Below are 13,231 nucleotides of genomic sequence, written 5' to 3'. Positions count from 1 at the left end.
GGGCAGGGAGGGGTGTGCCATGTTGCCATGGTGAAGGCAGAGCGGCTCCTTTTTTCTGTGACGTGTAGGGTTGCCAGATCCTGGGCTGGGGGGTGGGGGCAGCCCCTGGCCTTGGGGGTGGGATGTGGAGGGCTCGGTGGGTTCCGGAAGGGGCCCTGGGAGGACCTTGGCATCTCATTTCCCTGGAGATGCGCCCCATCCTTCCCCCTGTGACTGGCAGGTGACTTCCTGATGATGCTCTCACTCTCTCGGTGGCTCTGAATTTGTCACCGAGGTTCTGTGAAGGCAGCGAGTGCTTTTCCTGTTGGCCACCATCACCTCTGGGCAATACGGGGGCCCTTGGTGACAGCTCCTGGCCCTTTCCAAAGCCACCTGGCTTTCCTTGAACTGGAGGAGAACAGGCAGCCGGGCCTTCCCTGAGGAATGTGTTTCTGGTAGGTGGGGACAGCCCCTCCCCCAGGGATGTTGGATAGAGGGTCTTGGGGCGCCTCAGGACACAGTCAGGCCCCCTGAACCCCCATGGTCCTGGGCCATTTGCCTGCTGGCTGTCCTCTGTGACCCCTCTCTCCCCTGAGCTGAGGCGCCGGCCTGGTGCCCCGGGAAGGAACAGTGAGGAGGGCCGACTCTCCCTGCTGCAGAGGCCTTGGGGGCCTGGATGGGGACTGCATCCTCCCTCCCCCGGCTGCCCAGCGCCCTCACTTAGGGAATACTCTTCCAGCAGCCTGTTTTGCAGATGGGCACGGTCACAACAGCAGACCCAGCCTGTGCACCCACCTGGACAGATTGGCGCCCTCCTGGACTTACTGGCTCCATTGAGGGTCCCAAAGGAGCTGCCCCCAAGCACCCTGGGGGACTCTGGACCCCTTGGGCCGTGGCAGCTACCAGTAGCCCAGGCAGGACCCAGGGGCTTCTGGGCACAGAGCCACTGCTCCCTGGCTCATGAGCCCAGGGCCTCTCCAGCCGTCCCCTGTTGGGGGGCCTCCACTGCTGCTCTGGATCAAGGTCCTGCCCCCAGGGGAGCTGGTGCCTTCGGGGACTGGGCCCTGGTTGCAGTTGGAGAGTGGGCCCAGGGACTGCGCTCCTCTTGGCTGCTGCCCTGCCTCTTGGGGGCCTCCCCAGACCTCCGGCCTCTGGCCTAGGGGGTGTCTCGTTTGGGAGTGCCCTGCCCTGGACACTGTGTCTGAGAAGGATACATGCTTGCCCTTTGTTGGGGTCCAGGCACAGGGTGAGGGGCACTCGGCCCCACCACCTGTGTCTCTGGGAGCCCTGGCTGGGTACAGTGCCTTTTCAGAGAGATCCTGCCTTGGGCCTGCCCCCCATGCAGCTTGGGGCCCTGGTTGGTCACCTCCTGGCCAGCATCTGCTGCTGTCCTAGCCTCAGCTGGGTCCTGCAAGCTTTCTCTGTGCCCAGGACACCTGGCCCCTCTGCAGGTGTTGGCAAACACCCCCACAGTGATGCCTGGGGGCCTCTCTGGCCTTTGTGTGCCGAGTTGGGGGTGGGTGGTGGCGGGGGGTCTTCCCATAGTTGCCTGCTTCCTGTCCTCCTCGTCCCTAGGTCGGGGGGTACCCTGTCTGCTTGGTTTCCAGCCTGAGCCCCTCCCTGTGCTGGGCCAGTCCCCTAAGCTGCTCAGGCAGATTCCCAGGTCCGCCCGGAGGAGCCCAGAGCCCTGGAGTGAAGCCCAGGCCTCCATGTGCTGGGGACCACACTGGAACCCAGAGGGACTCCTGGCCAGGGTTCCCAGCGGTGTCTGAGTTCTGGATTCAGTCCCTGGTGGTAGATTTCAGGGAGCCCCACTCTGAGGGGCTGTTGCTTCCCTTTCCTCTCCAGTCTCCCTCCCAGTTTCCTGGGATGGTGGGGATGGGGCTGTCAGAAGGCAGAAGGGAAGGTTGGGGTGCCAGGGGTGTGGCTGGGGCGAGGGAAGGTCAGCTGGGCTACCCCGCTGCCTGCCCTCAGACTCAGTCCAGACACATCTTCCAGACTGGGGGCCTGTGTACCCTTCATGTCCTCCTAGTAGCCTGGTGGGTCCTCCTGGGTCTCCTCAGTGTGGCTGGGTCCGCAGGCCATAAGCCCCAGCAGGGTGGGGGCCCATGCTCTTGTTTTTGCTCCTACTTGTCCACCCTCCCCGGGGAGGCCCCTGGCCAGGACCATGCCTATCTCTTTCCCTGCTGCCTGCTTGCCTAGGTGGCCTCCAGCTCACTGCCCCATGAGGCCTGTGACCTCCCGCCAGGGCAGGCCCCAGGAGCCTGGATGCCCCCAGTTTATCTTCCGCCCTTGCCTCCCCACATGTGTCCCTCCAGCCTGGGTATCATCCAGTGGGTTGGGAGATGGGCACCCCTGGTTCACTTAGCCCAGCCCCAGGGCGGTTCTCCCGGTGGCCCTGCCAGGCATGGGCTTGGGAGAGGATGCGATGGAGCCACCACAGGGAGGGGACAGGAGACTCCAGGTGACTCAGGGCAGGAGGGGGCACCCCAGAGGTTCAGTGTCCTGGGCACACCATGGGCTGAGCCGACAGGTCAGGGCCTCAGGGGGACCTGTCATCCTGCCCACTGGCACTGGATCTTTCTGGGCCTGGCTCTGCTGTCTCCCACCCCCATTCAGCTGGTGGCTTCTAGAGGCTTCCAGAGCATGCTTGGCCCCTTTGCCTCTATGCCGTTGGGCCCAGTGGGAGCAGTAGAGTGAGTGTCCGGGGCTGGGGTTGGGACTAACCCTTTCTATGTCTTGCTTGCTCGTGTCTCCAGGTGAGTGGATGCCCTGAGCCTGGGGCCAGCAGCCCAGCCTCAATTGGAAATAAAAGTAACGATTCTGCCTGAGCTGCTGCTGCTGCCCTTTCTACTCTGCCCCCTCATCAGGGATTAAGGAGTGCACATAGGGTGCTGAGCTCTCAGGAGGCCTGGGATTGCTACAGGTTATGGCCTGGTCCTCTCCTTCCCCTCGCTCATGTGCCTGGCCTTGGGCTGTGTGCTCTGAGGTTATGGGGACCCCTAGGGCTTTGTGTGAGATGCTGTGGAGCTGCGGGAGGGCCTGGAATGAAAGCTGAGCCTTTCCCTGAGAGCCTTAGCTCCTGGCCCTTGTCTGCAGATGCTGAGATGGTGATATCCTTGTCAGGGGTTTGAACAAGGGCCAAAGCCACCTGCAGCCTTTGGCCCAGGGAGCAGGCAGCTTTGTGGCCTGTAGTGAGGGTGTCCAAACAGCACGCAGATGCACCAGGAGCCAGGATGGCTTGGGATGTGTTTGGTGCAGTCTTCAGTCAGAGACACAGGTTGGTGTGGGAGTCCATGGCAGGGGCACAGTTGAGCGGTGTTCAGCAGCGGGCCCAGGGCACCTGGGATGGGCTGCAGGACAGGGTGGGGCTAAGAGGTGGCCACAGTGCCAGGCATTGGGCAGGTGCCAACAGCTTGGCCCCAGGCTCACCTGTGACTTTGGCTTTGAAGGGTAGGGGCTGCCATACTTGATGGAGATGAGGTAGCTGCCAGGTGCCATAGGGGTATAGGTGACACGGTAGCCCTCAGGGCACTTCTGGCAATCCATCTTCACCTTGGAGGGGCCGTCAATGGTCACCGACAGGGCACCAGCTCCTGCATTGCTTGTGTTCATGATGAACTCAGCTGGGCTCCCTGGGAGCACAGAGGTCAGGCAGAGCCAGACTGGCCTGCCTCCCTGTCCCTGGCCACCTAGTACAGGCTTGTCACCTCCGGATGCCTCCTGTTATCGCCCAGAGCTTGGAGGCAGGGTCCACAGACTCACCTGTGACACCACCTTCCAGGCCTGCTCCATAGGCAGACACCAAGCCCAGGTCCCCTCCATGCCCAGGCTCCCCAACTCGGATCTTGAAGGGGCTTCCAGGGATGTGGGTGCCATTGAACTTGACATCAATCTGGTAAACACCATTCTCCTGAGGGATAAAGCACACAGCATACTTATCTGAGGAGCAGAGAGCCATGCTGTGGGCCTGGGGCCCCTCCTCAAACCAGCAAATGGTATCTGTGAGGAACAGCCTCAACCCTCACCCTTCCCATTTTGCCGGCCCATCAGTGAGCCCAGCAGTTCAGTGGGGCCCACTGTTTCTTCTGGTGCCATGCTGGACACCTGCACCCTACAGCAGACTTCCTGAGGCTGGAAGCTTTAGACACTCAAGCCACCCACTGTCAGGGATCATTGGGACAGAAACCTTACACAAGCCACAGGCAGGCCTTGCTGCCTCCTAAACTTTACAGTGGACACCATGTCTGTGTTAACAGGCTCAGAGACAGGCAGGAACTTGCTTCAGGTCATGCAGCTGGGAAGGGTAGGACTAGGCTGTGAAACAAAGCCCACTGGGCTCCTCCTACCCCCAAGGTTGCCCGGGGCCTATCTGCAAGTCCTGTGGTTGCAGCTAAAGGGTCAGGCAGCACTGAGGCTGGACTCTGGGTCTGTCCCTGTGGAGAGAGTACTGCAGGCAGGAGGCCTTCCTAATGGCCTTGGCTGCTTACAGAAGCAGTACTTTCTGTTCAAAGCCTTTAGACCTGAGACATGAGAAAAACTCCACTTGGTGGGCAGGATATTTCCTGCTGACCCCAAGTGTGGGCTGCACCCGGCCAGAGCAGAGGCCTGGAACCCAGAGCTGGGCCAGGGGCATCACTTGATATAGGGCCTAGGTCTGCTCTGTGGTGGCTCTGGTCTGTCCAGGCCCAGGAGCCCCAGGTGGGCGGTTTCTCTCGGTGCCTTACCTGAAGGCTAGAAACTGAGGCGGCAGGCGTCGCCAGATGGAGAGGCCACAGGCACCACGAAGGGGCTGTCAGGGATGTGATCCTTGTTGAACTTGACAGATTTTGTAGTCACCTGGGCAAGGAAAGAGCGTAAGACCAGCTTAGCAGCCTGGGCGGCCCTGGAACCTCCAGGTGAAGGGTGGAGGCCAGGCAGGGCTATCTGTACAACCCCTGGGTCCAGTGCCCACCCCCAGGCCCCAACTCCTCCAACCCCACCTCGTCCAGCCAGTTCCCAGTACCTGGCTCCTGGACCACATAAGCCACACTGCAAGAGCCATCCTTGCGGTCCTCGAAATAGATCTCAGCCTTGCTGGGGTCCTCGACAGCAATGGCCAGGCCTCCAGCACCAGCTTCCTGGGTCCAGATACTGAATCTGAGAAGTGTGTCCTCACTGAAGGCTGCTCCACCAGCGTTGGCCCCCTCCAGGCATAGCCAAGGTAGGCATGCCTGCCAGCTCTTTCTTCCACCCCCAGCCCCATCCCTGCCAATGCAGGAGAGCAAATGCTCGGCAGTGAGCAGGCCTACCTGGCACTCCAGCTTTAGCCCTCTCCAGGCCAGGGCCCCCAGCTTGGACCTTGTGTGCTCCCCCTTCCCCTAGGGGCCCCACAGTGAATTGGAAGGGGCTCCCAGGCACGTGCTGGCCCTTGTACTTGATGCTGACTGTATGTGTGCCCATCTCGGCAGGAACAAAGTGGATATAGTCGGTGTGGTTCTCCCAGGATCTCGCCTCATGGCTCTTGCCTGATGGGCTGGTCACCTGGGCTGTCATATCCTGGATGCTGATTTCTGCAGGGTGGTGACAGGCTGGTGAGCAGCAGCCCTGGGCTCCACCCCTCCTCTTGGGGCTGCCTGAGCCCCAGGCTCCCCACAACCCCTACCAGGGATCTTCAGGCTGAGGTCACAATGACTGCCAATGTTGGCCACTGAAGGAGCCTGACACCTGCACGTGATGCTCTCTTTCACCTGGCCCTCGCCTGTCACCTTCACAGAGAAGGGGCTGCCTGTAGGAAAAAAGCATGGCCCATGCCCTCCAGTCACACACTGCCTCTGGGCCCTGGTGTGGTGAGGGGTGCTGCCAAGGCACTGCTGCACTCACTGGGCACGTGCTGGTCAGCGAACAATGGTGATGTAGTTGCCAGGCTCTGTGGGGCAGTAGGTGACCCTGCATGTCCCTTCCTCCAGGTCCTCTGTGTTGATGTCCACCTTGCTGGGGCCCTCAATGGACAGGCTGAGCCCACCAAAGCCTGAGGAATGGAGACCCCTGAGCTTGGGTGCCATGTACAGTGTTCCTGCCCCAACTGGCAGGCATCAACTGCCTACCTGCATCTCGGGTATCAGTGATAAACTCCACAGGCTCAAACGTGTGGCCTTCATGGAGGCCCTGGCCAGAGACCTGAACGTGGCTGGCACCCCAATTTCTGACTGGCTGATCACCACCGGGATGGGGCTGCTGGCCACATGTTGGCCATTTTTCTTCACGTGCACCAGGTGCTCCCCTGTCTCCTTGGGCACAAATAAAATCCCTAGGCACAGGGAATGGCTGTCAGTCAGGGAAGGCGTGGGTCCCCACAGACTGCCTCCTTTCTGAAACTGCTGGACCCCCTCAGCCACTTACCAATATGGCCATTACACAGTTGCTTCAGCAAACAGGGCTCCTCCCATCCTGGGGGCGGGACCACGGTGGCCATCAGCAGGCTGAGGTCAGTTTCTGAGATGTTGATGGGGATGTCGGCAGCAGAGCCCACCTTTAGGTGGGACATCCACATGGAGTCGTCACCTGGCATGGATCAGGGCAGCCATCACTGTGTCCAGCCATGGGAGACCATGCCCACCCTGCCACCTGTTTGTCACTGCTCCCAATGCCACCCACCTGTGACCCGGGCAGTGAAGGGGCTGCCTGGGATGTGCTGTTCATTGTACTTGATGAGGATACTGTAGTCACCCAGCAGAATAGGCAGGTAGGAGACACTGCACGTCCCATCCTGGTTGTCAGTGCAACTGATTTCTGCTTTGGACAGGCCCTCAATGGCCAGACAGGCCCTCTGGAGAGAGCCATGGGTAACCCTGGGAACTGTGCAGGGGACACACCAGTTCTCCAACAGCCAGGTAGAGGCCAGGGCAGCAGGGTGGGGAGTCCCATTTGGGAGTGTCTCCTGAGTCCAGCTCTTAACCTGGTGAGGGCATCCCAGGCACAGAGCTACTGCTCACCCTCTCCTGCATCCTTGGTGTTGACAGTGAAGGTGGTGGGCTTGTTCACTCCGTGGGTGAGGCCAGGCCCATAGGCAGTGACATGGCCACAGTTGACACAATCCACATAGAACTGCAAGGGGCTTCCTGAGGCAGGAAGAGGGGCCTTGTGGAATGGCAGCCTTGTGCATCCCCCAGCCCCATCTCTCTGTGAAGTGGTGACAGAGCAGTGGTCAGAGGCAGGGCAGGCCCACCTGGGATGTGCATGTTGTCATAACGGATGTCCATCTCATGCAGGCCGGCCTTGCTGGGTGCATACCACACGGTCATAGTGCTGTCTTTGTTGTCAGTGATGGCGGGCTGTGCCACCTTGCCTGAGGGCATCCGAATCTCCCCTGTGGGGCAGCAGGGCTGAGGTTAGGGCAGCTTGTCGGCATAACCTGGCCTCCTTGGCTCCCAGGGCTTCTTCCAGACCCCACTCACTTGTGATCTCAACCTTCTTGGTGAAAGGGATGACAAGGTCAAATGGCCTCAGGCTGGTCACATCCAGCCCATTGACACCCACCAGGGGCCTCTTTGGGGTCTGCAGTGGAGACACAGGGTCTAGGTGAGGGGCAGTGGGAGTATCTGGGGCCCCTCTTCACACCTGGTATGATAGGACCTCACAGAACACCCAGCTGGCCAGCCCCAGTGTCCCTAGCTGGCCAGGCCGTATCTAAGTCTGCTGGCCACCCTGGGTGTAGGTGTACTGTGGGGCCAGCTGCTGAGACCGTAGTGGGGGCTGCACCAAGGGCTGGTCCCCAGCCAGAGCCTGCAGGGAAAAGCACAGAGCTGTAGAATCTGTTGTCACAGAGAGTCCCCAAGGGGATAGACCAGGACCTGCCAGATGCCCCTCCTGATCTACTCTCCTCACCGTCACTTGGAAGGGGCTGTTGGGCACATGCTTGCCACCAAAGTGCACGCAGATAATGTATTTGCCTAGCTGGGGGCCTGTGTAGAAGATGTTGAAAGTGCTGTCCTCATTTTCCACCACGTCCACATCTACCTCTGAGCCATCAGGCGTGCACATGGTGCAGGTCACTTTGCCTTTGCCTGCTGCCTTGTGTCCACAGTGATCACCGTTTCTTCCCCAATCTGGATGGTGGGGCCAATGCCAGCACCTGGTGGGCAGGGTGGGACCCTGAAGGGGGGGCCAGAGTATGAGCTGGGGTTCAGGTTGCTCCCATCTGCCTGCCGCCCACACAGGCCTCTCACTGCCACCACCAAGCATAGCCAGGCCACTAGGCCTCCCGTCCCACCCCAGCCCACCCAGCCCCTCCAAGCTGGGATGACAAGTGGTTTCTCAGAAGGCAGGAAGGGTTCTTCTGACCACCTCAAGCACCCACGTGGGAGAGCCTGACAGCAGCACCCAGGTGCCTGGGAGGAAAAGGTAGGGCCCACTCCAGCCTAAGTGTTCGCAGCTCACCCAGCCACTCTCTTGCCTACTCAGCTTCACCCAGTACCACGGCCCACACTGCTGAATGCCAGCATCTGGCTGGACACACGGCTGCCTGTGCCCCTGTGGCCTGGCCCCGGCCCCCATTGCTGTGTGTGAACGCGGTGAGGCAGAGTCCTGCTGCAGCATGGGGTGACGTGACACTTGCCTCCCCACACCCCCAGGCCTGAAGATGAAACCGAAGTTGCCTGACAACTGAGAAGGCTCGTGGTGAAAAGCAGCCCAGTCCAGGCAGGAGTGGGAGCCGGGAAGCGGGAGACAGCAGGCTTAGCACCCGAGCAGCGCAGCAGACTTGGCAAAGCGGGGGCAGCACCCAGGGAGATAGGGGACAGGAGGCCCAAGCTGCAGGCACCACTGCTGGGTGGTGAGGGCACAGCAGCTGAGCAGGCTCCTGGGCCCCAGAGTGCCCAAGGAAAGGGGAGGGACAGTGATGTTATGATTTGGGGCTCTGCCGTGGAGTCATGGGGGCTGTGAGGCCTAAGAGGCCTGGCAGTGAGATGGCCCCGCAACCTGGCCTCCTGCCAGGGAAGCAGCCAGGAGCACGAAATCCACTTGAGGGCCAAGTTTGAGGGGCCCTGCCACCAAGTCCCATTGTCAGCCAATGGCTCCTGTTGCACTAGGCCCCATGCTGGCCTGCTGTGGCCAGGCGCCTCTCCCGAGCTCCAGACCTGGCTGCCTGCTATGCATGCTGCCCTGGGAGGCTTCCTTCATGCCCACCCCATGCCATCTAGCTAATGACTTGCACCCCAACCTCATGGGTACCCGACTCTCCCTGCTTTCCCAGCCCAGCCACAGGTCTCAGCCATTCCATCCTCAAACTATGCCTCCTAATCTGGGGCTCACTGAAGCCCCATGGACACCAAGCCAGCCCTCTGGCTTGCCTGAGAGCAACTTCAGCCCTCGCTGGGCTCCGTGTCTCCCTTCTGCACACAATAGCCAGGGAAACTGAGGCTACTGAGTCTTGCTCCCACCCCCTGGCCCTCAAGGCCCTTCCATCAGCAACCCTCAGCCTCCCCTGCCCTGTGCATACACGCCTGTCACCTCAGATTCCTGCTCTATAAAGCCACCTCCTGCCACAAAACTCTAGCCACCCTCTAACCCTCTCCTTGGCCACCTTGCCCAAGTGCCAGGCCTACAGACTCTTGTCAGCATCCCTGGGTGTCCCTGTTGAATGTCTGAATAACATCTGAATAATTTCTGGGAAATCAGGGAGGGGGAAGGAGGGAGACGGGCCACAGAATGCACTTCGGGGCTCTGAGGCTGGGCTGGGCCCCGCCATGCTGGCTGCTCAGGCAGTCAACACTGGTGCTATTGCACTACCAGCCAGCCCCACCTGCTCATGCACCTCCCCAGCCCAGGATGCAGAGGCCCCTGGAAGATGGGGATGGGAGTCTGTGGATCTGGCCAGGGCTGGGGCCTCCATTGAGTCGGGGAGATGCCTTGTTCCCTCAGCCCATGCAGGAACCCTTGTGCTTCCCTGGGTGCCAAGATTTCGAGACCCCAAAGTCCCCAGTGGGGTGCCTCTCAGGATGCACCTCACCCCAAAGCTCTCAGCTGCAACCCGAGTTCTCAGATGGGGAAATAGAGGTCCAGAGAGGGGAGGGCTGGAGAGATCATGCTCAGCTCTGGAAGCCTCCCTGGGCCCTCACCCTCCAACCCATGGCCTCATCTTCTGTGCCCCCCCACCCCCACTCTATCCCTGCCTAGAGCTGCATCTGGAACTGTCCTGGGAACTGGCCCCAAGAGGAAAGGAAGCTGCCCCTCTGGACAGGAGGGGCATTGGGAGTGGCCCCAGCAAGCAGCTTACCTAGCCCATGACCTCCAATTGACACTGAGGTGAGAGGGCAGAGAGCAAGGAGAAAGGTCAGGTGAGTCACTCAAGGGGGCGGCCCCCACTCCCACATGCCGCCCCCAAGCAGCCAGCCCTTACACACAGGCACAACCCAAGCCCCGTGCTGAGCACAGCGGCAGCCAACGGCAGACTGGCTCACCTGTGACTGTGCACTTGCTTGTGTCCCCGGTGGGCACGGCACGAATGCTGTATGGGGAGAAGGGGATCTCATTACCACCATACTTGATGAGGCTGGTGTAGTGACCCATCATGTCTGGCACATAGGCCGCTGTGTGCTTGCCATCATGGTTATCTTGGATGTGTGTCTTCTTTGGCTAGCCCTCAGGGTCCTGTGTAGCAGAGGCAGGGGAGACAGTTGGCCTCCCAGAGTGGCCAGCGCCGCTGCTACAGGGATAGCCTCTGGGCCTCAGGTCTCTCAACTGCTATGGCCCAAAAGGGCTGCTGGCATCTGGCTTTGCCCTTTATTTCCCTACAGGCAGAGTCCAGAAGGGAGACTAAAACGTCCAACACCCCCCACATGACAACAGGCACGGCCAGGGAGGCTGGCACCCATCCTCAGCCCCAGGTCCTGTCCAGCACTAGGAGGAGCACACTTAGGTGATCTCAGGCTTCTCCCTGCCCCATGAGAATGTTACATGTAGGGAAACTGAGGCATGAAAGGCTTTGGTAATGTGCTCAAAGTCAACAGTGAGCAAGTGCGTGTCTGGGGGAGCCCAGGCCTATCACCACCATCCTAAGTTGGTCACAACCTTAGCAAGCCAAAGGCTGTGGCCCTGTCCTTCCCTGCCCTCCTTGGTGCAGTGCCCCAGGAAGACCAGATGCTAGCCTGCGCCACCGGCAGCCCACACTCCAGCCACCCAGGCCCAGACCCCTTGCCTCCCCTGCCTGTGCCTGGAGCTCACCGTGATCTGGACAGCCAGCAGGCCCTCCCTGGCATCCTTTGCATCGATGGTGAACTCCATGGACAGGCTGGCCACCACACCAGTAGTGTTGAGCCCAGGGCCACTGGCCTTCACCTTGCTGGCATCATGACTAGGCAGCACCTTGACCTTGAAGGGGTTGTGGGCATGGGTGTTGTGAGCAGTTAGATAGGCTCTAGGCATCTGGCCTGGACCTCCCCTCAGGCAGTGGGCCCTGCCTCTTACCTCCAGGGTACCTCTTCGTTTCCATACAGTACTGAGATGCTGTAGGGCCCTTCTCAGCTGGGCAAGTAATTGATGGTATGGGTGCCATCAGCATTGTCCACCACATCCACTGGCTCCACCAGGCCTGGCCCCAGGCCCAGAGACACAGCCTCAGCTCATATCCTGGGCCTCCACTCCTACCCCACCTCTCAATGGCCAGGACTCAGCCCCAGGCCTAGACCTTGCTTCATCCTCATCAGCCCAACCCTGGGAATGGCCCTGACCCTCTCTGGCACAAAAGATGCCCATCTGGGTGCCAGCTGGGACCCTTACCTGTGTGCCTTCCTGCCACATCTGCTCAGTGACAAAGTCCTATCTGTTCTACCTCCTCCCAGTCCCCCTCCTGGGTGCACTGTAACGTGAGGCTCTTCCATAAACACCTGCACACTAGCAGTCTCCTTCCAGACTCCTGGCTCCAGGCATGTGAACACTCACCTTTGGGCCCTTGCACTTTGACCTGCATCAGGGCCACACCAGCCTTGCTTGTGTCTACCTGGAAGGACTGAGGAAGGTTGGCATGAACCATGCCAGGACTCAGGCCAGGTCCAGAGCACTTGACCTTGGATGCATCTGTCACATCATGCACAGGGACCTTGAAAGGACTGCTTGAGGGGTGGGTCAAAGGGATGGTGGCTATATGAGACAGGGTGGGGCAAGCAGATAGTTCCAGCCCTGCGCTGGCCGCTCCTCACCTGGTACTTGATGGCCACCATAGGTGATGTTGAGGCTGTAGGTGCCCGGCTCATAGGGGATGTACTCAACTGAGCAGCTGCCGTCCTTGTTGTCCATGCAGGACATCTTGGCCTCAGAGGGGCCCTCTACAGCCAGGCCCAGGCCTCCCATGCCAGCTCCCCTGGTCCAAAGAGACAGCCACTCATTCCTGGGGTTCCCAGGCCCATCAGCCGCATGGGCACTCGGGGCCCCCTCACCTAGTCTCCACGGTGAACTTGTTGGGCTTGTTGGTGGTGCCACTTTGGATGGCTGGCCCGTGGACACACACCCGGGAGGGGTCTCAGCCCTCGGTCATGGGCACCTGGAAGGGGCTGCTGGGCACAGGGCTGCCATCGTAGGTCACGTCCATGGAGTGCAGTCCTGGAGTAGTGCAGGCCGGGTCAGGAGGAGTCCAGGCTGTGCTACCCACCCCCGCCCACTGGCCTGCAGGAGCCCCAGCATGGACCCTCCTCATGAGGGCTGTACTCCACTTTGTAGGTGCCGTCGCCACAGTCCTGCATGTAGGTCTCTGTCAGGTTGCCTGAGGGGTTGGGCACACGGGCCTTGACGTGTGGCCCTCCAGTCTATGTGAGGGCCCAGGCGTCCACACTGAACTCAGTGGTGGCCTCTTGGAAGATGCCTGCAAAGGAACACAGGGAGGAGGCTTGGGGCTCTGGTCCCTGTGCCCCCACTGCCACATACTGCACAGCAGGGCCACTCACCCTGGCCCTCAATCCCAGGCCCATAGCACTGGATGCTGAAGTGTCCATGCAGGCTCCACCTGCAGCTTGCTGGGGAAATTGGGCACAGGCTGGCCGCCATATTTGATGGTGACAGTGTAGGCCCTGGGGTAGAGGGGAATGTGTGTGATGGTGTGCATGCCATCGCCATGGTCCTGGATGTACACCTCAGCTGGCAGCCCCACCTCTGAGCAGATCTCAATGGTCAGCCCTGCACTGCCCACGCTGGAGCAGTCCACTTGGAATTGGCCCACCTCCCCAGCGGTGGCCTTCCCTGGCCCAGGGCCTGAGCACTTGACCTTGGATGCATCAAAGCA

General features: G+C 60.5%; 1 protein-coding gene, 1 long non-coding RNA gene and 1 pseudogene across 3 annotated transcripts; 1 reads left to right on the top strand and 2 right to left on the bottom strand.

The window, feature by feature from the left end:
- Positions 1 to 87: 87 nt before the first annotated feature.
- On the top strand, positions 88 to 2,808 carry LOC144577137 (uncharacterized). Its single transcript, XR_013520428.1, has 2 exons — positions 88 to 434; positions 2,739 to 2,808. It is a non-coding gene; the product is annotated as an uncharacterized LOC144577137 (long non-coding RNA).
- Positions 350 to 3,789, bottom strand: LOC144577136 (uncharacterized). Its single transcript, XM_078332953.1, has 2 exons — positions 3,412 to 3,789; positions 350 to 3,332 (listed from the first exon to the last, which is right to left on the bottom strand). Exons 1-2 carry the CDS (start codon positions 3,592 to 3,594, stop codon positions 3,102 to 3,104), a joined length of 414 nt encoding a protein of 137 aa, XP_078189079.1. The 5' UTR covers positions 3,595 to 3,789; the 3' UTR covers positions 350 to 3,101.
- A 3,639-nt stretch (positions 3,790 to 7,428) lies between these two features.
- Positions 7,429 to 11,382, bottom strand: LOC103791201 (filamin-A-like; annotated as a pseudogene). Its single transcript, XR_013520599.1, has 5 exons — positions 11,182 to 11,382; positions 10,419 to 10,593; positions 8,702 to 8,818; positions 7,846 to 8,185; positions 7,429 to 7,743 (listed from the first exon to the last, which is right to left on the bottom strand). The product of XR_013520599.1 is annotated as a filamin-A-like (transcript).
- Positions 11,383 to 13,231: the final 1,849 nt, after the last annotated feature.

The sequence above is a fragment of the Callithrix jacchus genome, chromosome 7 (genome assembly GCF_049354715.1).
Source record: "Callithrix jacchus isolate 240 chromosome 7, calJac240_pri, whole genome shotgun sequence".
In the NCBI taxonomy this organism is placed as follows: domain Eukaryota; kingdom Metazoa; phylum Chordata; class Mammalia; order Primates; family Cebidae; genus Callithrix; species Callithrix jacchus.
This window is presented reverse-complemented; position numbering and strand designations above follow the sequence as displayed.